The following is a 26,743-nucleotide window of genomic DNA, read 5'->3' on the forward strand; positions in this document are numbered from 1 at the left end:
CCTTGATCCACCTTGAAGAAAAACTGACACGATTCCTCTACCACTTGTTAGCAAAAATAACATCTTACAGACAACATGGCCTACCCACGCACCTGTCGCTCGTTCCGTCGTACCGAACCCCCCTACCCTCTTACTGTTGTACCGTCCACCGAAACACTTCCAGAGACACTCGGCCCTCGCGACGTCGTCATCCGCATCCATGCGGTATCGCTCAACTTCCGCGACGTAGCCATGCTGCACGAAGGCCGCTACCCCGCGCCGGCCGAGCCCCGAGGCATATCTGCGTCAGACTGCGCGGCCGAGGTCGTGGCTGTGGGGCATGAGGTGAACCAATTCAAGATTGGGGATCATGTGGCCCCAGTCTTCAACATGACCAACCTAGACGGCACGGAGAGGGATAGTGATGCCGTGGCCCTTGGTGGTGACGGCCCTGGAGTGCTCAGGGAATTCGCGGTATTCGAAGACAAGTTCCTCGTGAAGCTGCCCCAGCATTTGTCTTGGGAAGAGGTAAGTCGAGTCCTGAGGGTTGTTCGGGCGGTTATGTCGAGTGAGTTGTTGATCTGGACAGGCATCAACGCTCGCGTGTGCGGGACTGACAGCTTGGACGTCGCTCGATTCGCTCAAAGGCTCCAACGAAGACACTGCCGTACTGTTACAAGGTGAGACAGGAAATTGCTGCATTCTGCTGATCCTTTAGCTGACCTCGGAAAGGCACTGGCGGCGTCAGCATGTTTGCGCTGCTGCTATGTCTTGCGGCCGGTATCAAGCCAATCATCACTTCGTCTTCGGATGCCAAGCTTGAAAGGGTGAAACAGCTTGGTCGTGATGTCCAAGGAATCAATTACAAGAAGCACCCAGACGTTACAGCGGAAGCACTGCGGATCACCGGCGGCAAAGGGGTAGACTACGTTGTTAATAACACTGGGCCAGCTTCCATTCCCTCAGATTTGCAGGCCTTGCGTAAGAAGCACGGGACCATTTCGTTGGTAGGATTTCTAGAAGGCTTCGAGGCCGACTGGAATCCCAGTGTGCTCCTTACTCTTCTAACGAAGGCCGCCAAGATTCAGTAAGTTATCACACTGCACGCTCGTTCCTTGTTGGAATGGGATTGAATTTTTACTCATGCTGCGCTTCTTAGGGGTATCCAAGTCGGGTCGAAGAAGGAGTTTGAGGAATTGAACAGGTTTCTGGACGAGAAGAAGGTCCGGCTTGACTCGATAGTCGATAAAACATTCGCCTTCGAGGATTCTGCTGCAGCGTTCGACTATCTTTACTCAGGATCACACATAGGGAAGGTCGTGATTAAGATCTAGCACAAACAGAAGCCCGGGGACGGGCGCCCCATCCTTCTGAAGCCAATCTCTGTAGTATTACAATAGTTCTTGCAACCAACTAAGGCAATACGACGGGTTTATCGCTGGTATCTCTGAGATTCAATATTGACATGATAATAATAAAATGTCGTGCAGCAATAAAACTCGGTTTGCCTCGGCGCATCTCTCACTTCAACTTTCAAGAAAAATAGTATTAACCTATTAATCTATAAAAGATAAAGACCACAAATCAAACTGCTTTTCCAAAGGCACGCCGACCAAGCTACAAAATAAAAACCATTCATTCAAATAGAGAGGTACGATTGCCATGGACGGCCATGTTCGACAGTAGCCTTGTTGCTGTGTCTGTCCATCCGAATTCGCATTCTCCGTTCGGACCGTCGTGCAGTCTCAAGTTCCTTTTTCCTCTGTGCAAGTAAACTGCGTTGCTGAGGAGCTGAGAGATGTATCAAGCTCTGCTGGTCCTTGACGCTCAGACGTGAGAGCTGCGTTGCCATGGCTGTTTCCTTGCGTCCTCGATTTGTGAGGGCATCAGTAGGGGGTGCGCCGGGGATAGCAGCTGGTTCTTGGTCGGTGGATGTTGACTGGTTTGTAATGCGTGGCCGGCTTGATGAAGCGGTTTGGGATCGATGTGAGAGAATCTTGCCAGAGGGTAATCGAATGCTATCCTCATCGGGTCGGACAAGGTCTTGGGTGCTGTGACTATTGAGACCTTCAACATCATAAAACTCCATCATCTCATCCGACATCTCAAACCGGCAATGTCCCTTGTCGAGCATGTGCTGCTGCACACCCTCAACCGTGCGTCGTCTCGTCCCGCAGAGAATGCACTCGTGATATCCAAAGATAACAAAGTGGAGATACCATATCAATGTGGCGGGCTCCACGACGAGGTTGTCCTGGAAAGGGATTGTGAGGCTGTGTGTCGTCTTCATGTGGGCTAGATTGTCGTCGATGTCCGAGGCTTGGTGAGAGCAAAAGATGCAGTTTTCGGGCACAAACTCGGGCATTTCGTCTTGGTTTACTTCACGGTCGCTCCCAGAGTCGCTTTCTGAAGACTTGTCGTTGGGTGATTGTGAGCGATGATTTGAACTCGGGGCTTGATAGGTGTCTGATGAAGGCAGAGTGTTGATGCCCAGATCGGCCACCTTTCGCCTCAAGTTCTCGATACTAATCCGCTTGTTAGAATTGGCGCTTCCAATGCGATACAAGTATACTAACTGCAACTCGCTCTTGGCATGTTGTCGTTGCTCCTGCACAGTCTCGAACGAGACCTGGCAGGTCGAGCACGATAATGTTGATGTAGTTGTTAGTGGCATGATTTCGAAGTAGGTAGTAGGTGAGTGAACTGTTGAGTGATTGATGCAAAACAAGTCTATTCAAAGGGACAATAGAAGGCTATTTATCGATGGACTATCATGCGGCCCATCATTCCAGCTGAAGAATGACTGAGTCAAAGGTGAGTGGGTTATTTCCTAAAGAGGCAATCGAAATCATGATCTTGGATGAGTCGAACTCGACATGGATGATTTGGGACGTTGATGCCTGAGGCATGAAGGCTCAGCCACCTGAATCATGTTTTGTGCATGATTATCCGCAATTTATGAATCTACACGCCCACAGCAACATGATTAACTCTGACAAGGCATTCACTTCTGGTAAAGAATCTGTCTGATCATCATGCACTCCAGAGTAACGTGACTCAGTATTACCATAGAGGCGAGTTCCGCGTCAAGGATTACGTGACGCTCTCACCTGACCATGGAATACCGGTTTCTTGAGTTTCCGTCATGCCGCCTCCCTTGGCAAAGAAATTCTTTGACTTGAATGAAAACCAGACGAAAGCATTGAGAGTTTCATGAAACTAACGCTTTGACGCTTGGCCGGCCATGGCTACTTGACACGGCCAAGCTGGAGACATGCTGTACCTGGCTGATACTGCCGCACAAGGGGCGACGGGCACCGGAAACGTGTGGTGAAACCTTTCGGCTCGCATCTACAAATACTGATGGTCAGGACCAGCTCCAGTGCATCGGATATGCTTGATCCGAGCTGCATGCGGGCGACCGTTTTCAGGGCCGTTGTAGTATCCGTAGGATCGGGTTTCACATGGATGTTTGGCCCCCACTGGTTCATCCATCCCTGCGAAGATCAGCATTCCAGCAAAGTTGTCTGTTCTTCAAGTTTTTCCTTGAATAAATGACAGAGGGATATAATCACCTCTCTAAGCTAAAATATACATCAATGGTAAACAGTTTAAATAGCTCAAGAATCTCTTATTGATGTTAAGGAGTGGACCAGAATGGTGGGAGCACCCGCACCTTTAGAGCACCCGCCAGGGCTGAAGTAACCTAGTGTTACAATAGACGCGAGAAATAAACTTGGCAGGGCGATTATCACTTCCTCAACCTATAAAGAAACATCCACCGCGCTTCAGGCTATGCAGGGGTTGACCTCTTCCAACTATGCGACAACCCACCATTGGCCACACCAATTCGGTCCCGAGCCTTCGGGCCCGAGAACCTGGGCGCTTATATCACCACACGAGACAACAAGAGGACATAAGTGTGCCTCTCCCACACCATGATTGGTTATGAGCCACTACAGGAACCAGATAGGGTTGTCAGAGTCGGGAGGATTTAAGAATAAAGCGCATTGACAACGCACTCACCTTTACTTCGCCTGATATTCCCAGCAACATAATTCACATGGCCCTTCATGCACAGAAGCCTGACGACGGTGACTCGGACGTCATCCCCATCTCTTACTTTGCCCCCAAAGACAAGATGCCGTCGCACTCTGACAGCGAAGGCCTTCAGGTCGACACGTCCAATGCCCCTGAGGTAGCACACCTCTACGGTCAGCACAAGCTGTACTACAATCCGCCGGAGTACCAGCAGCCAGAGCCAGAGTCAAGTCCACAGCAGAAACAGATTCATGTTCCTTTTGGCCTTGGAATATGGACCTTCGGCCTCCTCATTGGTGTCTTGGCTGCTGTCGTTGTTGGCGCGGGAGTTGGTGGAGGATGCGCTGCTGCGCTGGGAAATTGCTCTAGGTAAGCTCATGTTGCCCAGAACGTTCCAATGAACTCGTATTGATAGTTCTCCCAAGCAACAATACAGAATGCACCGAATGTTCCGAAGCTGCCCCACTCGAGACCATTTCATGCCCCTCCATCGAGCCCAACAACACGTCTTCGGAAAATACTACAGACCCCTACGTCCCGAGACGAGCATCAGCCGTGGAGAGACTGGAACTCAACTGCCCCACAGACTTCCGACAAAGAACAGTCTTCAAGTCTAACAAAGGCTATGAGTTCTCTTGGTACTGTGGTGTAAACGTACCTGCAGGTGACCCTGCCAAGGGAGGCGGCGTTATGGGAGATGTAGCACCTATAATCGCCTACACTCTCGAAGACTGTCTAAATGCCTGTGCCGCAATGATCGATAGGGATGAAAACAGGGGGACGGGAGTCAAGTGCAAGAGCGTCGTCTTCGATAGACGGATGGCTGAGATGGTAGGCAAACTAGGCGCAAACTGCTTCTTGAAGAACGGTACCAAGCCAGAAGGGGGCGAGTGGGGGTTTAATGACGACCTCATGGCTTATGCCGAAAGGAATGATTGAAGGGATGGATGGATGCTGGTTGTATAGACTTTGAGCGACATGGATTCCCCTGATACCCCTAGCAACACTTTGGCTTCTGTATTAAGCATACCTACACACTTTAGTTGATAGTAAACGAAGATTCGACTTCTATATATATCTTCTGCTCCAGTACCGATACTCTCTCTTGGTAATAGGGAAGAGCAACGAGTCTCACAACTCGCCCACACCGCTGCCTCCGGTTTAAGTCAAATGGCCAACATGTTATGATCCGAGGTTCCAACAGCAGTAGTATCCATCGAAACTAGCTGCCTCATTGGCTTGACCCAGGGAGCATCCCAATAGGGAATACAACCAACATACCATCAAGTCTGTTGGCTCTTCAACCACCTTAGTGAGCTTCCAGGGTCTCAATATCAGGCCTGAATACCTTTTATGGGTAGGATAATTACATAATATCGTCCTAAGCAACATTAACCGCGAAGCTATAAATGTTTGTGCACAGCTCAGCAAGACAAATCCTTGCTTCTTGTGTACTTTTCATCTTTCAACTTCCGCGCAGCACGAAGGAACCCTCCCACCATATCTTTACAGACGCCAGAAACTGGCAATGCCGAAACTCACTCTGATGCTCGAGAGGCTTGGCAAGGTCCCATGCTGGCCTCCAGACCAGCCAACGCCGACCCACCATTGGGGCTTCACCATTTACCGCACGTATTATGGCCCTTCCAGTGGCGATAACTGGGACAAGTTGCTCACGACTACCAAGAGGGAAGCAATGGAAGCGCTCATGAAAGAGGAGGAAGATGAGGTTGGCGAGAAGCTCAAGCCCACTTTCCGCCTGGATCCCCGTTCCGACCGAGCCTTATTAAGCGACGTAGATCAAAGTAGACTCATACAAATATATAACGACCACATTGGCAGGCCGCCCATGCCTACAGGCGGCCTCGTTTTTCTCTACGCCGATGAAGAGGTGCTCAGTCAGGTCAGCCAGGTCATCTTCACTCTCAAAGCAGTCGACGCGGAAGAAGAGCCGAGAGAGGATATCCCTCCACAGGAAGGCGACGAAGACTTCGGCAAGCCCAGGTACTGGGGCTAGATGAAAATAGAGACACGGCAGATAATGGAGCTTTGGGCCGGATTGGGGTGGAGTCATACTGAGTGTGTTATGATGTGGACGGAAAATCAGGCGGATCTCGACGAGCAAGTTTGGGACGGATGGGATGCGGATTAAGTGCCTGTGTGAATATGCCACTGAACGAACGGATTTTCCTCATAAACACACAATTCAAGGTCAGTTGGCCGATATTAATTGCTGCAAATTCATTCATATCACTACTCAAGGTATATGGGAGGAAAGCATGTGCTAGAGCTATTGCTACCTGAGCTTTGTAAGAGAGATATTGTTGCCCCCGAAGGAGACTCGGGGACCATGAGGGAACACTTTGATGACAAGGGTCAGACAATATTAGAGAATGTTGAATTAAAGTTCAAGTAGAAGCCCGAAAGTTCCTAGCATGCATAACTACGTATTCTTGAAATGTCCGAGAGAAGCAGCCTCCCTTTAGGCATCTCGGCAACTGCTTGGGTATGACAGCTCCTTAGGGTGACGGCCACTCTCCTCCAGCTCGGGCCACCAGGACACCTGCTTAAACCTAGCATACCACTTCCTCAACAACCCCAAGCGCTCATCCTCAAACACATCAAGGGAATAACTCAGTTCCATGTATCTCGCACCACCTGCAAGTGCAGCATCCACCAACCCAGGATGATCAAGCCCAGGTGTCAGCCATCCGCCCATCTCCAAACTCTCGGCTGCCCACTCTTGAGCCTTGAGAAGAGCTCGGACATGGTTCTCCTTTGCATGACGAGCCAATGCAAGGCTGCGATCTTCATCCCTAATACCGGACCAGCTCGTCGTGACAGCCGCTGCGTTCTTGATGTAGTAGTTGGAGTCCGTGATCGACTGCAGAATGGTGGAGTGGATGTCGTTCATGAGGGCTCTCTCGAGGGGCGTGGGGCTGATCATGGGGGTTTTCTCGGGGTAGAGTTCCTCCAAGAGTAAACGGATAGAGGAACTCTCGTGAACCCAGCGTGGTTCATTCTTTCCAGTCGCATCGGTAATTCTTAAGCAAGGGCTGCTCTTACCAGAAGGCTTCGGGTCGCTTGGATCGACATCCACAACAGCAGAACCGTTGAAACGAAGAATCTTGATTTCGAGTCTGAGTCGTTGGTTTTACCTTCGTAGAGTTGAGAAGGGGAGTCGACAAGGCCTTTTAGGAGGAGAAAGTAGACAATCTGCTTTGGGAAGAACCCCTCTAGCCACAGGAAGAGGGTGAGTTTAGAGTCGGCGGTAATGGACGACATGATGCTGAAACTTAATTTCTCTTTGGGTGCGTGATGTAAATTGAAGTTACTTGTTTATTGGGATCATCTTTATACTTGCGGCTGGAGAGGCTTATAAATGTCTGCGATGGTTGAAATGTCGCCGGAAGGATTGGACCCAGATCGATTCACGCCGAAAAGTTTCCGAGCCAACGTTGACAACGCAGTCAGTCAGGGGAAAAACTCCTTCGACCATCAAGGTGGCTTTAATCGTTTAAGAGAGTTGGACGTGGCGACACACATATAAAATGTTACTATCAGGAGATCTAGAGTGTCCCATCCGCTATGAAGCTGGAACTTTGGAGGAGACCAATTGAGGTCAATTCTGACATGAATTTGGTGATCAACTATTTAGACAGCTCAACTCGATCTGTCCAGCTTGTTGGTCTCCCAAAGTATACCGTAGCTTTCCTTTCTGCAAGGTCCATGACAATATTAAACAAAGTCTGCGACTCTGACTCGCCAACCTGACAGCGATTGATAGAACCTGGAAATCCTTTCTCGTCTTTGAACAGTTCGAATAATGAAGAAGATGTAATCGTCTCCGAGGCTGCCTTTTCTATGACGAGTTGAGAAAGACGCTTGACGCGAGCGAACGAATCCAAGTACGGTGGACGCTCGTCTACCCCTGGGTGATCGAGCATTAGATGGTTCGCGTGAACGATGGTCCCATCCTGGTCCAGTTCGATCTCCTTGATCCCCACACTCGTGCATTCGAGTCCTATCGCTTCCTTTGGATCTGACACCAAGATATGGCCACTTCCAGCCGTCCCAGTTTCTTGCAGCTTCTGCGCCGCCTCACGCGCAGAGTTTGACTCCAGGGCCGCCCTCAGTGAGAGGTGGATTGGTAGTTTCGTGGTGTCGAGGCCACGAGCTCGGATAGCGTTGAGAGAAACTCCAACCCCAGACGAGTTGAATCCGATCTTGCCTATAACACCCCCTTCCGTGACGAATGACATATCTGGTAGATCTGTGCCTGGCTGGGTAATATGACAGATAAAAAGGTTGGGCGTTTGTTGGACCCGCCAGTCCCAGTTCTGTGCCAGGAGCATGTTACCATTCTTCTGGCGGTATGCCAAGCTGGTGCAGCCGTCGGTCTGAACAGGGACACTGGGGCTGTCTGTGAATAGACCAAAGGTGATTTCAGTTCGGACATTGAGTGCGACAATATCGATAAACTCGACTCCTGCGCCATCGGCGACGCCGCGTATTTCTTCGACATAGCGGGGGCATAGTTTCTGTAGTGGCTCGACGTACTTTTGTGCCTCGATTCGAACAGCAGGCCAGTCCATATCACAGGTGGTTTGGAAAAGCCACTTGTAAAAGTCCAGGGATCCCGCTACTTTATCGTTTGCGGCGGTGCCATGTTGATGGCCGATCTACAAATCCCCGGTTATCATCCGGGCTATGTTGAGGCTCTTTCCTGGATACCTACCTCATAGGGCGTACCAGAGCAGTTAACTTGCAGCATCGTCGTCATTTTTGAGTTACAAAAATGGTCGTCTCAGAACTGGATGAAAATGAAAATGAACTCGGCTCGCGAGGGGACTTATACCCGACTACAGGCGCGGGGTTAGACAAACAATAGCCCCGATTCCAATTGTAGATCAACGCGCTATTACTCATAATTGGTCCATTGCCTGTTATCGCATCCTCCATAGCTGGAGTGATGCTGAAATGACCTAGCTGCCCTCTCTTAAACCCCGTCGGCCTCCAACTCTGGAGGCCGAGCCCGAGATTTGGAACTAGCGCACCTCGGCCTTCACATTTCTGCAATAGCAGGAACAATTGTCGACTCAAGCTGGGCAGGTGTCTACTAGAATTGATAAAATAGAACTCAAGGATGGGACCGTGTCGGCAATACACCAAGCCACATATGCTTTACTTACGCCTTAATGCGGGGAGTGTTCCGTCGTCGGCTTCAACATCAGTGATGTTTAAGGGGGATCGCACCAAGACATCTTCCCTTGAGACAAAGCGCAAAGCCACATCAAGGCCATCCCGTCAAACGAAGATTCAACCTGCCAAAGCCCATGTCGTTTCTCCACTGCCGCAACAAAAGCCCATTCCGAAAATGCAGAGACATACCTGCAGCCCATATCTCTTCCCCCTTGGGACGGGCGGGTGAGAACCGGGTAGATCCGCCACTAGGAAGTAATCTGTAAAGCCAATCTTGCATTTGTCGATCGTGGAGGGGCTGCCGTCTTGATCAGCATCCATGTCTATGTCGGCGGTTCAGCTATGTCTCATCGATCCTGCGTCGATCACTCGTGGCCCCTTTGATCCTCATCATGACGAGGCAAATGCAGGATTTCGTACACTCTTTCCCTATTATACACTACAAGGTGTTATTATTTTCAAGTTTTCTTTGCTGCAGTGCGTTAATGCGGTGCTCTTTCATACACCGATAGCTGTTGAGCCTCGTCGTGCATCCTGGTACCAATAGGATTGGGGTTTCCTGTGATCAACATGTTGTCTTCCCAAATGAATCACATAGACAACACAGTGTCCGTAGTCTCTTCTCTTTACCCAGAGTCTTTAATATTATTCATCTTCTCAATTTACTATGGTAGCATCTGAGCCGACAAAGGGACATTCAAGTCATATGCGTACTATCAAAACAAGAGCAGTTCACAGAAGAGGACACGCACGCCCAGCAATATTGAGAAAGGAGAAGGCATCTGAGAAATCTAGTATGCAGGCAAGGATTTACGCAAAATTCCATCTGCCGACTGGTCCTCTTACAACGAGGAATCCCCGGGTGATGATCGTCCCGTCCCTGTCGGACAACAGACCGCCACAATCGGACCACCGCACAGATATGAAACAATGAGATAATGTGTCGTGGCAAGTCTTGGAATTCCAAATCGCAAATGCTGTTACTTGGGGTGTACACAACTGTTTGGTGCTGCCTTGGATATCAGTATGCCTTATTAAAGACGAATTGTCCCCATCGGCTGTACGATTAGGAAATGTGATTCTGTCCGTGTAGTTTACTCGGCTTCTCGAACCTACGACTACCTTTGAAGAATCAGGTTTGAGGGAAAAGTCCAAGCAGAATACGACGCAAGCTCTCCAAGCCTTGGAGCAACAACGTCGGTCGACGAAGACAAGAGCTCCAGACATGAACTCGACCCGGCGACACAATACCTCAGAGACCATCCAGAATGGGCGGATGATGACCACTTTGAAGCAAAAAAGGTTCGTCAGAAGATTGACTGGCGCATAATGCCGCTCATGGTCGTCACAAACACCATTGGCGCTGTCGATGTGAGTTACAAAGAACTGCATTTACCAAGGAGATTTGTTGATCAACCTACAGAAAATTATTGTCTCCAACGCCGCCCTATATGGAATTATTGAGGATACCCACCTCGTCGGACAACAGTACAACTGGGGTGAGTCGGCTTGGGCAATCCTCAATCCCCTAACTAACTAGACCATCTTACCAGTGGTTTCAATCTTTTACCTCGGATGGCTCGTCGCCGAGTATGCCGCCAACGCCATACTCCAAAAGTTCCCTGTCGGCAAGACTGTCGGGATTACCGTGTTCGGCTAAGAGGCCGTCGTAATGTGTCTCGGGGCAGCTCAGAACGCGGCCGGTCTCCTTGTGCTCAGATTTCTCCTGGGAGTCTTGGAGGCTCCTTCTTACCCGGGCTTCACCATCATCAATACCATGTGGTACAAGAAGGCTGAGCAGCCTCTTCGAATGATCGTAGCACTTGCGGGCTTCGCGAGTGTAATGCTCCCTCTTCTCTATGCTAGGCCATCCCTAACGAGTGCTAATTGATTGCGGGTGGTGTTTCATACGGAATTGGAAACTTGCATACAGCTATCGCCCCTTGGAAGCTCCTATTCTTGGTTATGGGAGTATTCCAGCTTCTCTGGGGTCTGGTGCTCTACATATGGCTACCAGATTCTCCACTGAAGGACAATTTCCTAGCTGGAAAGGACAAGTACATTGGTCTCGACACAGTCCGAGAAAACATGATTGGAATAGAAAACAAGGTGACTACGTGCCCAAAAGCACCTCGCGCCTCAACTAACCGCCGTTATTCCTAGAAACTAAAGTGGTATCAAGTCCGCAAAGCCTTTACCGATTACAAGACCTACCTGCTCGTCCTCTTTGTCCTCAGTATCCATGTACCAACGGGCGGCTTCGTCGCCTTTGGGGCACAAATCGTGTCTGATCTTGGCTTCAGCACGCTCGAGACCATGCTCCTCAGCATACCAACAGGCGCGACGCTGACCTTGTCGAGTTTCATGGTGGCAGTTCCCCAGCTGTGGTTCAAGAACAAGAGATGTTGTTTCGAGTGCTAACTAGCTTCTAGATCTGCCTAGCGAGAACAAGGTCGGCCGACTGCTGGCGTACTACTTCTTTTACTTCTTCTGGGGCCCATACGCGACTGGTAGATATTATCGCAATCAAGCGCGCTTGCATGTTGACTATCTTCATAGCCATCTCCCTCAAGGGCAACGTATCCGGGCACACCAAAAAGCTGGCAGTCAATGCCGGCATTTTCGCTGCATACTGCGCTGCAAATATGATAGGCCTCTAAGTCTTTTTCATCCACGAAGCACCCAATTACCCAACAGGGTACAATACTTTGTTGGGATTCGAGGTTGCGGCCATCTGCTGCATCACAGCATATACAGTAGGTCACTTCCTGGAGAATAGGCAGAGAGATCGAAAGGAGGGAACCAACGTCTCTGTGGGAGCAGATGAACAATTTGGAGACTTGACCGACTACGAGAAGAAGAGATTTCGATATCTCTACTGATCTAACATTGACAATGGTTGGGGAATTGCTGCATGAGTCTTGCGCATTGCGTTCAAAGTGGAGTAGAGGATCAGATCGATTGTGTGATCAGCAACAAGGAGGCGACCACGTGCGAAGGTGACAGTAGGGTGACAGTATGCACGTCATTATCCTATAAATTGAGAGATCCCGTTAAGAGCTTTAACCTCAAGTGTTTCATGGCTCTGAAAGCTAGATGTTATTATTGGTCTAGCAGGGAAGAGCCAACACGAACCAGGTTGAAGATTATTGCTGTTACCCTAGGCCACCCATCAACACCTGTTGTCGAGGGACTAAGAAACATCAAGTACTTACGCAAAGCGAGAATGCAGGCATGGACAGTCGTTGTTCAAGCCAGAGATGAGAATTAAATGTATTAGGTATCAGCCAAAGCCTCCATGCATCACGCACGCACATCACTCCTCTCGACGCTCCATCCAATCCACATAATCCAACGCAACACCCATTCCTTGAACCCCCCCTTATCCAGTTCCCAGCGGCCCGTTGAATCCTCGCTATCGCTAAATGCAAAAAATAAATCGCAAGTAAACAAGCAAAATAAATGCGGTATAAATGTCAAAAGTGTCGGGAAAATTTTCTGCCAAACGCCATGCCGCTTCAATGTCCATAACCCTTGGTATCTTCAACACGACCAAAAACGCGCCAAACCAATACCTCTTTGGATCCCCGCGCTCAGTTCAGATCTTCGAACATCGCCTTCGTTTTGTTAGTTTTGCTAGATTTGTTAGGAGAGATTTTTTATCGTTGTTGCTGAAATCGTCATGGCCATATCAATCACTTCATCCGCCTCTTTGCATGCGTCTGGTCACCGCCGACAGTCACTGTCTGTAAAGCGACTCCTTGAACCTCCTCACCCAGTGCTGACGCACACGGCCTGGCATCTTGCAAAAGACCATGGCCTTGCACTCGTTGATGAGCACACTCTCGGAAATCTTGACCTGTAAATCGAGGTCTTCGTCTGCAAAGTCGCGGAAGAAGACGTCGAGAGCTTCCTCCTGCCAGCGCAGGCTGCTTCGCGAGCGCACTGCTTCGACGAGTTCCTCAATGACAGGCGCATGCGACAGGAGCTGGCTATCGGTCTGCGAAGGAGATGCGACACTGGGGCCATCCCGAACCGCGAGAGGTAGCATGGACGAGTTAAGCATAGTAGAGGTCAGCGCGCGGGAGCCATCGTTAGAGGAAGTCCGGCGCCGCTTGCCAGGCGACTCTGGAGCTTGGCCCAAGGGCATGTTCGAAGCTGGGGGCGACTCAAAGGTAGCGGGGGTGCTCGTCGTGGGAAGCTGGCGCTTGCGACTCTGGGTGATGGTCTCGTCCGGCGGGGTTAGCGCGCTGGCATTAACGGTCGGGGGGCCGCGAGGAGGGATTGTAGTAGACGTCGGCCGTTGCTGGGTCGAGCCCGTCGAGGAGGTGGTCGGGGTCTGGGTCAAAACAGGCCGAGAATTGGGACTCTCTAAGCCGGGAGGCCGGGGAGGGGGCTCGCTCTGGAGGTTCAAAATCCCTGTGCCAGGCATCTCGGGGTCTTCAGCGATAGGACCGTCGGTTCGTCGTCGAGGCTTCATGATCCGCTTAGGAGCACCCCCCGAGCCGATAACGTCGGGGTACAGGATCTCCATGTAGTCTTCGTGATCGAAGGGTCGGCCGCGGAGCGCCCTGGACAGAGGTTCCCTCTGGCGCGAATTAGCAATGCTGTCTGGGGTCTCGCGCCTACACCTGGGATCGCTGCTCGTGTGGTTGACCGCAGCGGTGAAGCCTCGGCACTTGCGTGATCGCAGCCTCGTCCGATATCGTCAAAGGAATGTTTACCTCGATGTGTGCGGTCCACGCCTCTTCGGTGGCAGTGACCGTTCTCGTCACTGGGTTATACAAGAACTCGGCATCCTCGCGAAGGCCTCTCCATAATCGAAAACGCTTCCTAGCATTGTCGCTCTTGTTGATCAGGTGGCTCTTTGTTGGATAGGCACCGTGACTCTCCTGCAGGGCCTGGGCGGCACGCTCCCAAGCTTCAGCTTTGAAGGAAGAGTTCTCGCGAAGGCCTAGCTGGACGCTCTCGCAGAGGCTTCGGAAGAAGGTAGCTTCGTAGGCAGGAGTCCAGCTGAAGCGCGGAGCTCTTCGATCTCGGTCGACTCGGGTAGGTGCTTGGCCGTCGGGGCCGAGCACAACATCGCCGTCGTCTTCGGACATGGGAGGAGCGATTGGAGCGAAGGAGGCGTCGTATCAAGGGCGACCTAGTCGAGTCGTCTTGGGAGACTTTCGACAGAGAGGGAACGAAAAACCAAGCCACAAAAAACAATGGATGACGAGATATGTCCCCGTGACAGGAACGAGGCTGAAGCCGAAGCGAATGCTTCTCTGGAGTCTGTCGCTCTCACTGGTACTTGGCAATGGGATTTCCCTGGATCCAATCGCCCAGTCGGGACTCGGCCGGGCGGTGAGTGGAGACGAAAAAAGAGGTCACCTGGGCTGCCGGGAATTTCATTTTGCGTCACGTGCACCCACCAGAGTCCAATCGCAGCCGTTGAAATCGGCGGTGCGTGGAATTGAAGGGGAATTTGATGGGGACCGTGAAGGGATCAACATTGTCGCTGGGGGATTGCCTCTGTAAGGCTGTCTTTTTTTTCCCTTTCTCGATGCAGAAATTCGAGGATGCATTCGATGCATTATATGCTCATTTAGAGTTGATCCAGGACCATGGATGAGGCTCTAGAGCTTCTGGAGCTTGAGGGAGCTTTATTAACTCCTGGGCCAATCTCCACGTGGTGCTGCAATCTTGACGACAGACACGCCAAAACACCACACGCGGTGCAGGGATGAGGCCACCTGCAGACCTCACCGATTGCATTGCGGTACTTTTGCAGTTGTAGTTGCACTCGGTCTTGTCGCCAAAGACTCCATCTTTTCATTTCATCAATGACGAAACGGATGCACGCACTTGGAGAAAGAAGCTTTTTGAACGGGCGGCACGACTGCAAACCACAGGCCCAGGCGTCTTTGACCAGTCAGTCTGTGGTGCGGACTTGCTTGCAGCAGAGTCGCATAACCGCCGCTGCCGCTCCTTTCTCGCCTCGTTTTTTCGTCTCGTTTTTGGCCATGTTTCCGTCTTGACTGTGTCAGCAATGCCAAGTCGTCTTTGTTCAAAGGGTTTCGGCACTCGAGCAGCAAACCTCTAGGCCCACAGTACTTCATGGCGTGGTGTCGGTGAACCCATTGACAACAGCAGTCTTTGGCTGTCGCCGAGCAGGACGGACATGACCACAGCATATGAGTCGCGGTTTGAAAGAGACGAGTTTTGGTCGGACGAGCGTTTACTTAGAATTACCCTCCAATAGCCAAGACTCGGTAAATCTTCTCGCCGATGGATCCTGTCAATGCTGGAATGGGTGCCAACAGGCAGATGGGATCTCTGAGATGGATCCAGGCACTCCTGGGTCTTCATCTAGCCGAGCTGCCGTATATGATTGATTATGGGACCTTGAGTTCGCCGACGTCGGTAAACTTGAATACTTTGCAAGATGGTCATGGTGTTTCCGTCAGGCGCATACCCAATTTCCCATCTCCATCTGGGTTGGTTGCGTCTCACCGCGCCCCCAACAATACGACACTATAAATCTGGGTATCAAGTATCTCGTAGTCAAACGGCTTGCCCTTTCAAGCTTCATCTTTTTTAACGACTCGGCCATTCGGCATCTCCCCCACGATCATCACATCCATCACTCTCCAAACGAGGTGGAGTCCCCATTCCCAACATCCATCCCGCAACCGCACAGAGCGGACAGCCCGGCCCCCGAGAGCACTCCAGATCCCTCCCCCATCTCGGCATACGAGTCTACTGACTTGGCAGCCCGTCACGAGGAAGAACCACGATGGAACTTATCTTATCAGATTGATCTACCCTGCAGGGGGCGAACCAACACGTTCATTTTTATTTTCCCGTTACCGCTGAACGAGCCCCCCGGTTAATGGCGCGGTTTTCTGTCAAGGAACGGAGCCGGAGCGGAGCATCGGGCTAATCCCCAGGAGCCAAGGGTCCGGTGCACCCCTGGCTAACAAGTGCTAAAGTGCGGAAAGCTTATTGCCACACCGGCCGAATATGGGGGCCAAGTTGCGATTTCGCCGGTGGATGTCACTGGATGACCGTGTCGATATCCCTGATCACCCAGGTCAACTTGTAGTGACAAGGGGTCCACAGGGTTAGATCCAAGAACCTTTTTCACGTGCTCTACAGTAGGCAAGGTAGATGAAGTATCGCAATGGATCGTGGACGGAGCTTGCAGCCCAAGGCGCTTCCTGAGATATCTGTTTTTCTCAGCGCACCACGTATTCGTGAACACCGCAAGTTATCTGGAATTGACCAAGTCTGAACAAGACCTTGGCGCATCAAAGCCCAAGCCAAGCGGTATTGGCAACAAGTCACGTTCATTCGCATGTGCGGCTGTGTCAAGGAGTCACCGGAACCTAGGAGGACTGATCGCCTCTACTAGGCAATCCAAGAGTCAAGGGTCGGTGACAGGCACTGGCGTTTAACTCATCCGATGATCCGATTAGACGGCCCGTAATTGATCTCGGAGTTAGCTCAGCCTGGGCTCGGATCGTGGGGTTGTTGTCGTGCTTGGTTTGCTTGGCTCGAGTTCATTATTGTCTAGCCAAGTCCTGAGGCCTCTCGCAGGAAAGGAGGAATCTCGAGTCATGGGCAGCTGTGCCAGTTGCTGTTTGTTGGAATTGAGAATTTCAAAGATGTCCCGCACAACTCTTCCCTCTCTTTGCATTCATCCTGTTGGCAATGCTTGATTCTAGTAGGCCAAAGGCAAGTCCCTCTCAAGTTGGACGTTGACCGTGAAATACCAACAGAACATCTGATTCTAAGAGGCTTAGCTTTTGGAAAGGGAAAAGGTGAACTTGAACAGTCCTAGCCTGCAGGGGTTCTCGAGCCCATGTCAAACCACACGCACACAAGTTCCCGTTTGCTAAAGCCGACGATGGTGCTAGCGTTAAGGGCGGCTTTGGCGCGATCATGGTCCGATGGTTCCGATGTGTATGGGTCTTTGTGATGCCAGTGCCGGACTGAAGGCGATATCGCAACTTAACGAGTTGACCATAATGTTGCGAGCAGCAGCTCTCCCCACGCTTTTCGGAATATCGGCAACCAAAAACAGTTCAGGCTTCGTCAAAAACTTCACGATGAACCAAATTTGTGCGAGTACACGATTTATCGAATCATCAATAGTGGAAGCGGTCTGTTCCTGTTGTGCGGCGACAGGCATACTTGAGCTGTATTGCTTCGTGTAGCGTCGATCATTGAGACGACGTTTTGTATTAGTGGGGAAATCGACGATCAGTTTCGTGATATAGCGTTTAGATGGGCAGTATTGACTTAGATCCGAGTAAAACCGAGTGAGAAGGGTCGATATATCCTTGGATGCATGGCGCGGTGACATGGTTCTGCCTCGCAGGTCCCTGGGACTTCATCCACGGGAGCGAAAAGAGCCGGCCATGTACATGGTAAATTTGACAAACCCACGTCAGAGAGTGGGATGGAAGAATGAGATCGTGCGTTGGTTTGCGATTGCCGGCTCGGAAAGCTGGTGTGCCATTTGTGGCTTTTGACCAGGCATCGGAGCATCGCGACTAAAGAGCGTGGAGGTGCATCAAGAAAAAAAATGGAGTCTGCCCATGGGCATTTCAGCTGGAACATGCATGGGGCGTATGGAAAGAACACAGGCAGGGTTGCTTTGGCCAGCCCTGGCTCGATCGGGAGCGGCGTATCCTAGGCAGGAGAGGCGAGTGTCTCGAGCGTCAGTTTTGGGCAGGCCGTATTCACTCATCTAGAATGGCAGAACCAACAGCACAGTACAACCATGTCGACCAAATAAGGTACGGCCTTGAGGGGACCTTTTTTTCTGGGGAGCAACGCCACTAGCCAGGGTGTCCTGGACGTGGCATGACAGCCGGCTCTGCGCCGAAATCGCTCACCTTGAGATGAATTGGCTTCCTGATTAGATCTCACGCATAACGGCCCCGGGATCAAACCGAGAGTCCGGACTAAGAACGGTTTCTCGATGGGAGACAAGACAGGCTATGACCGAACTAGAAAACCAAATCTTGGGACAGAATAAAAAGGTTAGGCGATGCCAGGGGCAGCCGTCATAATGATTGGGCGAGGTGGAGTCATGATCAGATAAAAAAAATTATCTGATCATCAGATAAGATGCGCCATTGGTTTGCCAAGTCCGAAGCATTTGCTGTGTCCGCTGAGCCTAACCGCACACGACCACACCTATTCGGTCTTGAGTCCATCCGGGGCCCCTGCAGGTTCGGCTGGGGTGTTGAGGCCCTGGTCGCGACTTTTCCGTCCGTCGAGTCGCCTGCTGATGGTTTGCTTCAGCACCTGCCCATGAGAGCCCAGACGCGCCCACCGCAGCGGGGTCATTTTGGGAAAGTACCCCGACTTGAGCTGTCTCTGTGTCCCCCATGTCACCCGAGGCCGGCCAGATCGGCTGCCCCCATGTGCAGATTTTTGGACCGAGCCAAAACGGATTCAAATGTCTTGGGACCTTTGAGAGGCCCAGAGTGCGTAGACGAGGTGCTGTACCGGGTACCTCGGCTCGGTGAGGGACGGAGCAGGTGTTGCTTGGTATTATCTTGGCTGTCCGTTCTGGTACAAGCTCGACACACCTGTGCGCCCAACTGGACTTGAGTACTTTTCGTCGATAGCCTGATAAGCTCCGAAAAAGCTCCATGTTCGTTCATGGCCGGGTCATGAACCAGGATTCGCAGCTGCAGAGACGTTCAGCCGCGTGGGATGACCTGGAGATCCACGCCCAAGCCCACGGCAAGCCCAGCGCGTGGGTTTACCGGACGGACCTGCCATCCATCTGATCCATGCCACACCTTAAACCTTGCAGGCAGGTGCGATTTCCGCTTCCAAGCAGCTGAGATGGGAGAAGGGCAGGCACGCTAATTCTCATTCTCTCGTACCTTCCCTTGGCTAACCCACCTTCTTCTCAACCCTGGCTCGCCTTACCGTCTGCTAAAGAGTAGTGCCACTCCCACTCCCTGCACCCAACCCTGCTTTTCTTCTTGACTACCTATATTAAGAGACTCACGGCCGGGCCATCTGATTATCGCTCTCCCGGTTCTTTTTTGGTCTTTACTCTCGACAAGTCTCACCTGGATCGCACACAACACTCGTTCACTCTGTTGTGCAAACGCGACCAGTCCGTCAAGTCACAAAAACTGCTACTCAGCAATCGACAAGAACACCCGAGAAAGCCGCCAAGGTCGACCGCCGCGGGGTCCCAGCAACCATGGGTATCAATCCCTTCAAAAAGAGCAAGCCGGACGAGGATGCCGCTGAGGGACCGACTCCGGCGCCCCAGCCCGCCGTCGACAGCAACAACAAGGAGATGGGCGTCGAGGGCAAGGTTCACGATGACGACCATGAGCTTCCCGAGGTTACTAGCACCTACCAAGCTGGTGTGCGAAACATTGAGGCCATGACCACGGTATGGACCAAGAAGGATATGTGCTTGGCCTATGGCAAGTGAGTATCAACACCTGGGGCATCTGCAACAGTGGTGGGGATGTCCCGTGCTGGAACACAGCAACTGACAAGTCGCCTAGTATCTGGTTCATCTACTTCATCCTGTCTATCCAGGAGGTTGTCGTCCGAAGTCTTAACCCCTTCGTCGTCAGTGACTTCGCAGCACATTCACTCACTGCCGTTGTTGGTATCATTTCCAGCTTGTTTTCCGGTCTGGCCAAGATTGTCTTTGCCAAGTTGATGGATACTTGGGGACGTCCCCAGACCCTGCTCATCACTATGCTTCTCTGGACAGTTGGCTTCATCATGATGGCCGCCTGCAAGAATGTCGAAACATATGCCGCCGCTCAGGTCTTTTACCTCACTGGGTATGCAACTAATCTCCCTATGACGCTTTCAGAAACTGACAACCATCTACAGCGCCCAGGGCGTGAGCTACTGTATCACCGTCTTCATTTCTGATACATCGTCTCTCCTTAACCGTCCCCTGATGCTTACATTCGCCACCTCCCCGTACATTGTCACTACTTGGATTGGTGGCCCTATGGCCGACTCGATTATCAGCGGCATCGGGTGGAGATGGGGTCTTGGTCTCTGGGCCATCGTCATTCCTATCGTCGTCAGCCCGCTTTCCATCATCTTCCTCTACAACCAGAACAAGGCCAAGAAGATGGGACTGTACCATCCTCACCAGGTCGATGTCTCCATCAAGGGCATCTACAGTTGGTGCAGGGATGTTGATTTGGTCGGCATCATCATGCTTATCGGTGGCATGGCTCTGTTCCTCCTGCCCATGTCTATTTACTCCCGCCAGGCTGATGGTTGGAGGTCACCCATGATTATTTGCATGATCATCTTCGGTGGCCTTCTTCTCATCGCCTTTGTCATCTGGGAGAGGTTCTTTGCTCCAGTCACCTTTATCCCGTACAAGCTCCTCTCGGATCGAACCGTTTTCTTCGCCGGCCTTATGTTCACTTTCGTCTTCTGGAACTCGGCTATCTGGGGCAGCTACTTCACCTCTATGCTGATGATCACCTGGAACACCGGTGTCACAAAGGCTACCTACATCAGCAACATCTACCGAGTCGGCTCTTGCTTCACCGCCATCATCCTGGCTTACTTCATGCGTGTCACTGGCCGCTTCAAGTGGGTTAACCTCTACTACTCTCTCCCGCTTATGCTCCTCGGTGTCGGCCTCATGATCCACTTCCGTCAGCCCGATCAAGATATTGGCTACGTTATCATGACCCAGATCTTCGTTGCCTTCGCTGGTGGACCCATCGTGGTTGCTGGCGAAATGGCCATGATGGCCCCCTCTGACCATCAGCATGTTGCCGTCATGATCGCTATTCTGGATCTGTTCGGCAGCGTCGGTACTGCTGTCGGGTCTACTGTCTCCGCCGCCATCTGGACCGGAACGTTCAAGGATCGCCTGTATGCTCGCCTTCCCGAGGGTGCTGATGTTGAGAACATTTACGGCAGCATCTACAGCCAGTTGGCTTACAAATGGGGCACTCCCATCCGCTATGGCATTGGCCTTGCATATGGTGACACCCAGAAGTACATGCTTATCACTAGTGTGTGCATCTTGGCCCTTGGATGGTTCTGCGTTTTTGCTTGGAGAGATATCAAGGTCACCAATATCAAGCAGGTCCGCGGAAACGTCGCTTAAAAGGCGGCAGCGGCATTCGCCTCTTGTCTACTTGCATCTGCAGGACGGGCAAGGGGTTACTGGCTTCAACACACTATTTAATAAATCTTTTCAAATATTCAAGCATGTATTTAGCAGAGGACCTGGGCAGCGTCCTCTGGACTCGCTCACTAATGCACCTCTACACATCTTGAAAAGTCTCAAAGGGGCTTTGGGAATGGCTCGGCGCTGGCCACACGAAGAAACGAAGTACTCGGCCATGTCCTCTGTATATACTCTTTTGAATAAAGGCATCGAACTGGAACCAAGTGTCCAAATTTGATATTCATTTCTGCACGTTCGAAACGCCCTAAACTATGAATCACTTTTCCTGTGAACTGGAATTCTCTTGAAGTTTCGCTGGAGAAAAAGACGGATGTCTGAAGCTTTCAAAATACGGAGGTTGCCACCGGAAGCTTGTTCGACACCAGCTTGTAGGTGATCTTTGAGGACAATTGTTCAAAGAGCACGCATTGGGGGTTTTCGGCGAGTGCTGAAGGCTTGTGTTCCTTCGAGCTTGGAAGCCGTGTGAATGATCTACGCCATATATCACAATTTGAAGGCCTCAAAGATGACTAACTCATGCCTCAAGATTATTCGTTGACGGTTTTGAGTAGCTCTCGAATTTATTTACAGACTTTGACTCATATTGTCTTGCTTCTTCTCTTCAAAATTTAGCATCCAACGGGTAGAGCACCGACATCGGTAGGCGTCTTGAAGAGGTCAACTTCAGCGGCTCGGCGTCGGGTAAGACCTGCAATAGGCTGGCCATTGCCCTTGTTCCACTTGGGCAGCTCCTCGCTGGTGACGGTGTTGGCATCCTCTCCGTCGTTGAGGCGGCGGATGAGAGTAGAATCTCCAGAGGCACCGCAGCCGACATTGAAGGCCCAGCTGACCAGGGCTCCGTACTGGTTCGCGTTGAGGACGACCGCGGAGGTGGTGTCGAGGGTGATGCACTGCTGAGCGACCTGAAAGAAAAGTCAGCGCCTGTTGAGGGCAGTTACTTCACTACGATATGACCCACTTTGATATCATCTTGCAGGAGTTTCTGTCCGTCGGCCTCAGACAGGGGGATGGGATAGGGAATCTCGGAGCAGCCCGACTGCTTGCAGAGATGTCCATAGCCTACAGTGGGGTTGCCAGTGGCGTCGATGTCTGGGTGAATGGTTAGAGCAGTCCTTGCTTTGTGAAAAACGAGGGAGAGACTTACAAACATCTGCCCGGAACCCCTCAAATTCCTCGACGAGGCTCAGGGTAGCTTGGTTCACAGGTGGGCCAATGCAGGCCGCTCGAACGCCGGCCAGGGCGCTGAGGGAGTACAAGAGAGCAAAAGAGGGAATCTGAACCATGGTGGCGGCAGTGAATGGGAGAGTTAAAGAAGAGTGTCTATGATGATGGTGAGATGCTTGAAGCTTTGGGCAGTTAAGCTAAACAACAGGAGTACCCCCCCCTTAGTTCTTATAGTTGGATCTTGACACGACCCCTGACCCTCTTCCCTAGACACTACGTCAGATTCATTTTCCGCAGCCAAGACACCTTCGGCGATGTCCTGCAGAAATGCCTATTACAGGATCACAGCTGAACCTCAAGAATGCTCAACCCCTGCTGATCGACAAGTGGAACCCGGTCCAAACACCCGTCGATCCCTTCCTTCCCGCCAGGGGGAGAATCCAATGTTCCGATAGACGACTTGACAAATCTGGCCCGATGCGCATTTTACTTGACGCTGCAGGTGAAACGAGCTGATATGATCCCTGACCTGGACCACACGTGTGGTTGCTCATTGGCCACCTTTGGAAGGTCAAGATCGAGGCATGAGCTGATGGTTGAAGATCAAGTAGATCATCACCTTTAAATTCTACCGAAAAAAAGAACGCATAGTTGGTGAGGCAGAATTGCACGTTTTGCCTCTTCAGAGTTTGATTGCATCTCTATCTCTCCAGGGTTGAACCCTGAGCAGTTTTATCCCTGGATCAAACCGTAGATCCACTCATAGCCGATTGAAACTCGTCGATCGCAAGGCGATTATGATGTCAGGCTTGGAATTGTCTCAGACATTCTTCCAGGAAACATGAAACGAGGATAGTAATCACCGGACGCCCATTCTTCCGTGATGACGGCTGTCAAACATTTTGGCGCATAGTCAACGGGTACTGTAATCATGTTGAGCATGGTGTTACGCGTTGCTCATCTATCTGCAGCTGTTCAAACAGAAGAGGATGTCGGTTCTACGCAGGTGCCGGGGAGTTGAGCTGTATTATTGCTTCAAGACGAGCAAACATTGTTGTAGTTTCAGGTCAAAGAGGCGGCCAATTTACTCGCATTCACTGATGATTGCCAGAAGATATGCATTCAGCCCTTCCAGCAACTCGACACCTTCAAGCTCGGCCACTTCACTGATCAGCGCCATGTTTCACGTATTCATCGTATTCAAAACTAGACCAACAGGTACCCCAAGTTATGAATCCCATAGATTTTTAACTGCCACTGTTTCCGCCCGCCTATTCACGGCGTCGTTCGAGAAGGATGATTCTCCAACTGGCTTCATTACAGCACAAATTCAAAAAACACCGTATTTCCAATGCCAACGCCCAAAATGGCGGGTATCAAGTCATTCCAGTATCAAAAGACCACACCCAATACTAGAGGAAAAGCCGGAAATCATTGCAAGCGTGCATCATGTCTATACTCATGCAAGCCAGACCCAAGTGCAATAAAAAGAAGGGAAGGGGGAAGAAAAGAGGAGGAGAAGAGTAGACCAAGCGAATGGCTATTGTGAGCTTTGAATGAAATCCAGGTTTAAGCTTCGCCAGTCCCATAATTGAGAAAAGTCTCCAAGTTCGGCATCTGTGATGTTCTCGAGTCCGTAGTTCATTTCCAGCATTGGGGGATGGAATTCAGCAAAAGACGCTTGGGGTATCATGCCGCCGGATGTCGGAGGCAGCATGCCAGCCATATTAGGGTCTGCCGGTGGCATTCCATGGATACCGCCTCCCTCAATAACGGCATCAATACCGGCGCTCGGTGAGGGTATTTGATTCGGCACTGCGCTGCCATCGTATACAAGAGGTGGTCTCATATAGAATTCAGTTGGCGCGGGGCCGGCCGTTTGAACAAGTCCGGGCTGGTCGCTGTGGTCATAGTATGAGTAGCTGCTTTGGGGAGTTGAACCAGCTCCCACGCTTTCCGGGCTTGCCCAGTTGCTTGGCGAGCTGTGCTGTGACTCGAAGCCCTGAGAGTGCGAGTGGCTGCTGGGTGACGGATGGTTCACACCCTCGCTGCCCATGAGGTTAGGGGGTGATGGTTCAGCCACGGGGGCTACCCGCTGCTTCTTCCGGTAGTTGTCACGCACAGGCGCGGACTGTCGTGGCATTCTTTGCACCATCCTGACAAGGATGTCGTGAGATGTCTTTGCCGTGCTTGATATCGCCTTGATGCGTTTAAGGAGTCTAACTGAGTTGTCCACAGCATCGATGATCTCGTCCCTTCTTGGGATGGTATGGTCCTGGTCCTTGATAATCGCGGTAGAAAGAACGGCTGCCGTGTCAAAGAGGGAAAAGATGATGAAGTGAAATCTGCCGTCTCGGTGTGAGACATGATCAACCCATCTGGTGGTTGTGTCAAGGTTTTTGAGCGAGTAGTGAACCGCATCCGCTCGAACTTGCAGTAGATCCTCCGTGGTCGACTTGGTGTATGTTTGTGCCATGAAGGAGCGCATAGGGTTGAGGATCATGAGGTATGCCATGGTATGGATGTAGAACCGGTGGAAGGTGATCCAGGTATGCTTGTAGTCCTTGGATGTGTCTGGTTGGTCGACATCGTACACTGGAGGGAAAGCACGAATCCAGTCCTCGAGCATCCGCTTGTACTCTTGAACCTCGCTTGCCGTGTTGATGTTTTTGGGTGCAGTCCAGCGCTGGGCAAGCTGAGTGACCAACTCTGATTGCAACTTCATGTGAAGCAGTGGCGATGGTGACAAGTTTTCCAGGGTGAGACTTGGCGGTTCAACGTCGATGTCTGTATGATCAATAATTGTCGGTCGACCCAGGCCAGAAGCAAATTGCCTGTTGTTTCGTCAGCATCCTAGGATCAAGATGGCTGAGAGACTTTTCAACTTACCAATCCCAACAATCCAAAACACACCACACTCTACGGCGCATCTCGCGTTCAAACTCGGTCAAACCCTCAGCAATAGCAACCCGATGGAGGCCTTGACATGTCATGTTAATCAATGTGACTTGTCACAGCAGGGGTAGGTCATCTCACCTAGCTCGTGCGCCTCCCGAACAGCTGCACCAATGACGTGCCAGGCTTCGACGAATCTCGCTTCGCTCTTGTACCAGTAGATCGAGTGAAGCATCCACTGAACGTTGAGCAGATGGCAGTGGCCAACGGGAACCACTCTACCGAGATCTGTGCCGGCTTTGTGATACTCCTTGGTTAGTGTGTCGGCAGCCTCGGCCAGCTCAACCTCGACGATGGGTTTCATCTCGACGTCCAGATGCTGCGTGGCGCAAGCGCAGACCATGACCAAGAGGATGGTCCATTGGAGTGAGACAGTTTGGTTGCTGTTTCTCTGTTCCCACCACTTCTGATACTCCTGCAGAAAGATGGGCGGGTAGATGATGTAGTAATGGTAGTTGACATTGTTAAAGAAGCTCTGGACAAGAGCATCTGAGTGAGTTGTTAGCTTGCAAGCGTCGCGTCATCCGTGGAGGATCGGTGGCGACTCACCCATCTGGGGACGAGAAGGGAGAACATCAAGAGCATGCTTAAGCTGAGGGCAAGTGTCGGGGTGAACCCACGTCAATTCGCCCATTGGCTTCTTCTTCGAGGAAGCATTAGTTCTCCATTCCTTAATGAGGGTTAAAACTTGCCTTGGAGGCGATGGTGAGAGACTCAAACAGGGGTCCAGCGGCATAGCCCATGGCCTCTAGGCCAAGGTCGTCGTCGTCGCCCCCGGCAGGCTCATCAGGCTCAGGCTCGCCGTCATCGTCATGACTACGAGAGCGCTTCTTGTCGCTGCCCGAGTTTAAGCTGTCTGAAGGCGAGCTGGCCGTGTTAGGCTGGACGAAGCGGCATTTGTCGGCGACTTTGCGCTTCTGGCAATGGTTGCAGGGCCATTCGCGATTGCACTGCGGGGTGTAAGCAACTGTCTCCAGAGCCTGATGGAGCAGTCAAGGGCAGCGCAGCTTCGGGCAACGCGCAGAGACAGGGCATGCGACGTACCTTCTGCTTCCTGCGATGGCACTCAGCGCAGGCAGAGCGATACTGACCAGTGTGTGTGCTGTTATCCTCCATGTTATGGTGGAGTTGATGTGTGGAGAACGACAGGGAGCGACGCGAGGAGTCAAGGATGGGGGGTCAGGAAAA

The 26,743-nt window shown here is 51.4% G+C and overlaps 10 protein-coding genes across 10 annotated transcripts; 5 read left to right on the forward strand and 5 right to left on the reverse strand.

Annotated features, from left to right (window-relative positions):
* Positions 1–75: 75 nt before the first annotated feature.
* NCS57_00856100 (PKS-ER domain-containing protein) lies at positions 76–1,313 on the forward strand (the record flags this gene model as incomplete). Its single annotated transcript, XM_053058372.1, has 4 exons — positions 76–507; positions 569–659; positions 712–1,066; positions 1,139–1,313. 4 exons carry the CDS (start codon positions 76–78, stop codon positions 1,311–1,313), a joined length of 1,053 nt encoding a protein of 350 aa, XP_052912203.1.
* A 305-nt stretch (positions 1,314–1,618) lies between these two features.
* Positions 1,619–2,653, reverse strand: NCS57_00856200 (C2H2-type domain-containing protein; the record flags this gene model as incomplete). The annotated part of the gene is made up of 2 exons (XM_053058373.1): positions 1,619–2,504; positions 2,556–2,653. 2 exons carry the CDS (start codon positions 2,651–2,653, stop codon positions 1,619–1,621), a joined length of 984 nt encoding a protein of 327 aa, XP_052912204.1.
* A 1,389-nt stretch (positions 2,654–4,042) lies between these two features.
* NCS57_00856300 (uncharacterized protein) lies at positions 4,043–4,959 on the forward strand (the record flags this gene model as incomplete). Its single annotated transcript, XM_053058374.1, has 2 exons — positions 4,043–4,389; positions 4,446–4,959. 2 exons carry the CDS (start codon positions 4,043–4,045, stop codon positions 4,957–4,959), a joined length of 861 nt encoding a protein of 286 aa, XP_052912205.1.
* Positions 4,960–5,548: 589 nt separating this feature from the next.
* On the forward strand, positions 5,549–6,037 carry NCS57_00856400 (uncharacterized protein; the record flags this gene model as incomplete). The annotated part of the gene is made up of 1 exon (XM_053058375.1): positions 5,549–6,037. One exon carries the CDS (start codon positions 5,549–5,551, stop codon positions 6,035–6,037), a length of 489 nt encoding a protein of 162 aa, XP_052912206.1.
* A 465-nt stretch (positions 6,038–6,502) lies between these two features.
* Positions 6,503–8,803, reverse strand: NCS57_00856500 (uncharacterized protein; the record flags this gene model as incomplete). The annotated part of the gene is made up of 3 exons (XM_053058376.1): positions 6,503–7,160; positions 7,933–8,702; positions 8,759–8,803. 3 exons carry the CDS (start codon positions 8,801–8,803, stop codon positions 6,503–6,505), a joined length of 1,473 nt encoding a protein of 490 aa, XP_052912207.1.
* Positions 8,804–10,551: 1,748 nt separating this feature from the next.
* On the forward strand, positions 10,552–11,882 carry NCS57_00856600 (uncharacterized protein; the record flags this gene model as incomplete). The annotated part of the gene is made up of 8 exons (XM_053058377.1): positions 10,552–10,593; positions 10,646–10,721; positions 10,776–10,858; positions 10,916–11,102; positions 11,156–11,331; positions 11,386–11,626; positions 11,655–11,732; positions 11,782–11,882. 8 exons carry the CDS (start codon positions 10,552–10,554, stop codon positions 11,880–11,882), a joined length of 984 nt encoding a protein of 327 aa, XP_052912208.1.
* A 1,079-nt stretch (positions 11,883–12,961) lies between these two features.
* On the reverse strand, positions 12,962–14,324 carry NCS57_00856700 (Myb-DNA-bind-3 domain-containing protein; the record flags this gene model as incomplete). Its single annotated transcript, XM_053058378.1, has 2 exons — positions 12,962–13,810; positions 13,947–14,324. 2 exons carry the CDS (start codon positions 14,322–14,324, stop codon positions 12,962–12,964), a joined length of 1,227 nt encoding a protein of 408 aa, XP_052912209.1.
* Positions 14,325–19,444: 5,120 nt separating this feature from the next.
* NCS57_00856800 (MFS domain-containing protein) lies at positions 19,445–21,352 on the forward strand (the record flags this gene model as incomplete). Its single annotated transcript, XM_053058379.1, has 3 exons — positions 19,445–19,680; positions 19,761–20,048; positions 20,101–21,352. The coding sequence occupies 3 exons, from the start codon at positions 19,445–19,447 to the stop codon at positions 21,350–21,352; spliced, it is 1,776 nt and encodes a 591-aa protein (XP_052912210.1).
* Positions 21,353–22,044: 692 nt separating this feature from the next.
* On the reverse strand, positions 22,045–22,719 carry NCS57_00856900 (Lysozyme; the record flags this gene model as incomplete). The annotated part of the gene is made up of 3 exons (XM_053058380.1): positions 22,045–22,338; positions 22,395–22,525; positions 22,581–22,719. The coding sequence occupies 3 exons, from the start codon at positions 22,717–22,719 to the stop codon at positions 22,045–22,047; spliced, it is 564 nt and encodes a 187-aa protein (XP_052912211.1).
* A 1,421-nt stretch (positions 22,720–24,140) lies between these two features.
* On the reverse strand, positions 24,141–26,671 carry NCS57_00857000 (Zn(2)-C6 fungal-type domain-containing protein; the record flags this gene model as incomplete). The annotated part of the gene is made up of 6 exons (XM_053058381.1): positions 24,141–25,434; positions 25,490–25,580; positions 25,637–26,044; positions 26,105–26,198; positions 26,248–26,505; positions 26,600–26,671. 6 exons carry the CDS (start codon positions 26,669–26,671, stop codon positions 24,141–24,143), a joined length of 2,217 nt encoding a protein of 738 aa, XP_052912212.1.
* Between the last annotated feature and the right edge of the window lie 72 nt (positions 26,672–26,743).

This window comes from Fusarium keratoplasticum, chromosome 6 (assembly GCF_025433545.1).
Source record: "Fusarium keratoplasticum isolate Fu6.1 chromosome 6, whole genome shotgun sequence".
Classification (NCBI taxonomy): domain Eukaryota; kingdom Fungi; phylum Ascomycota; class Sordariomycetes; order Hypocreales; family Nectriaceae; genus Fusarium; species Fusarium keratoplasticum.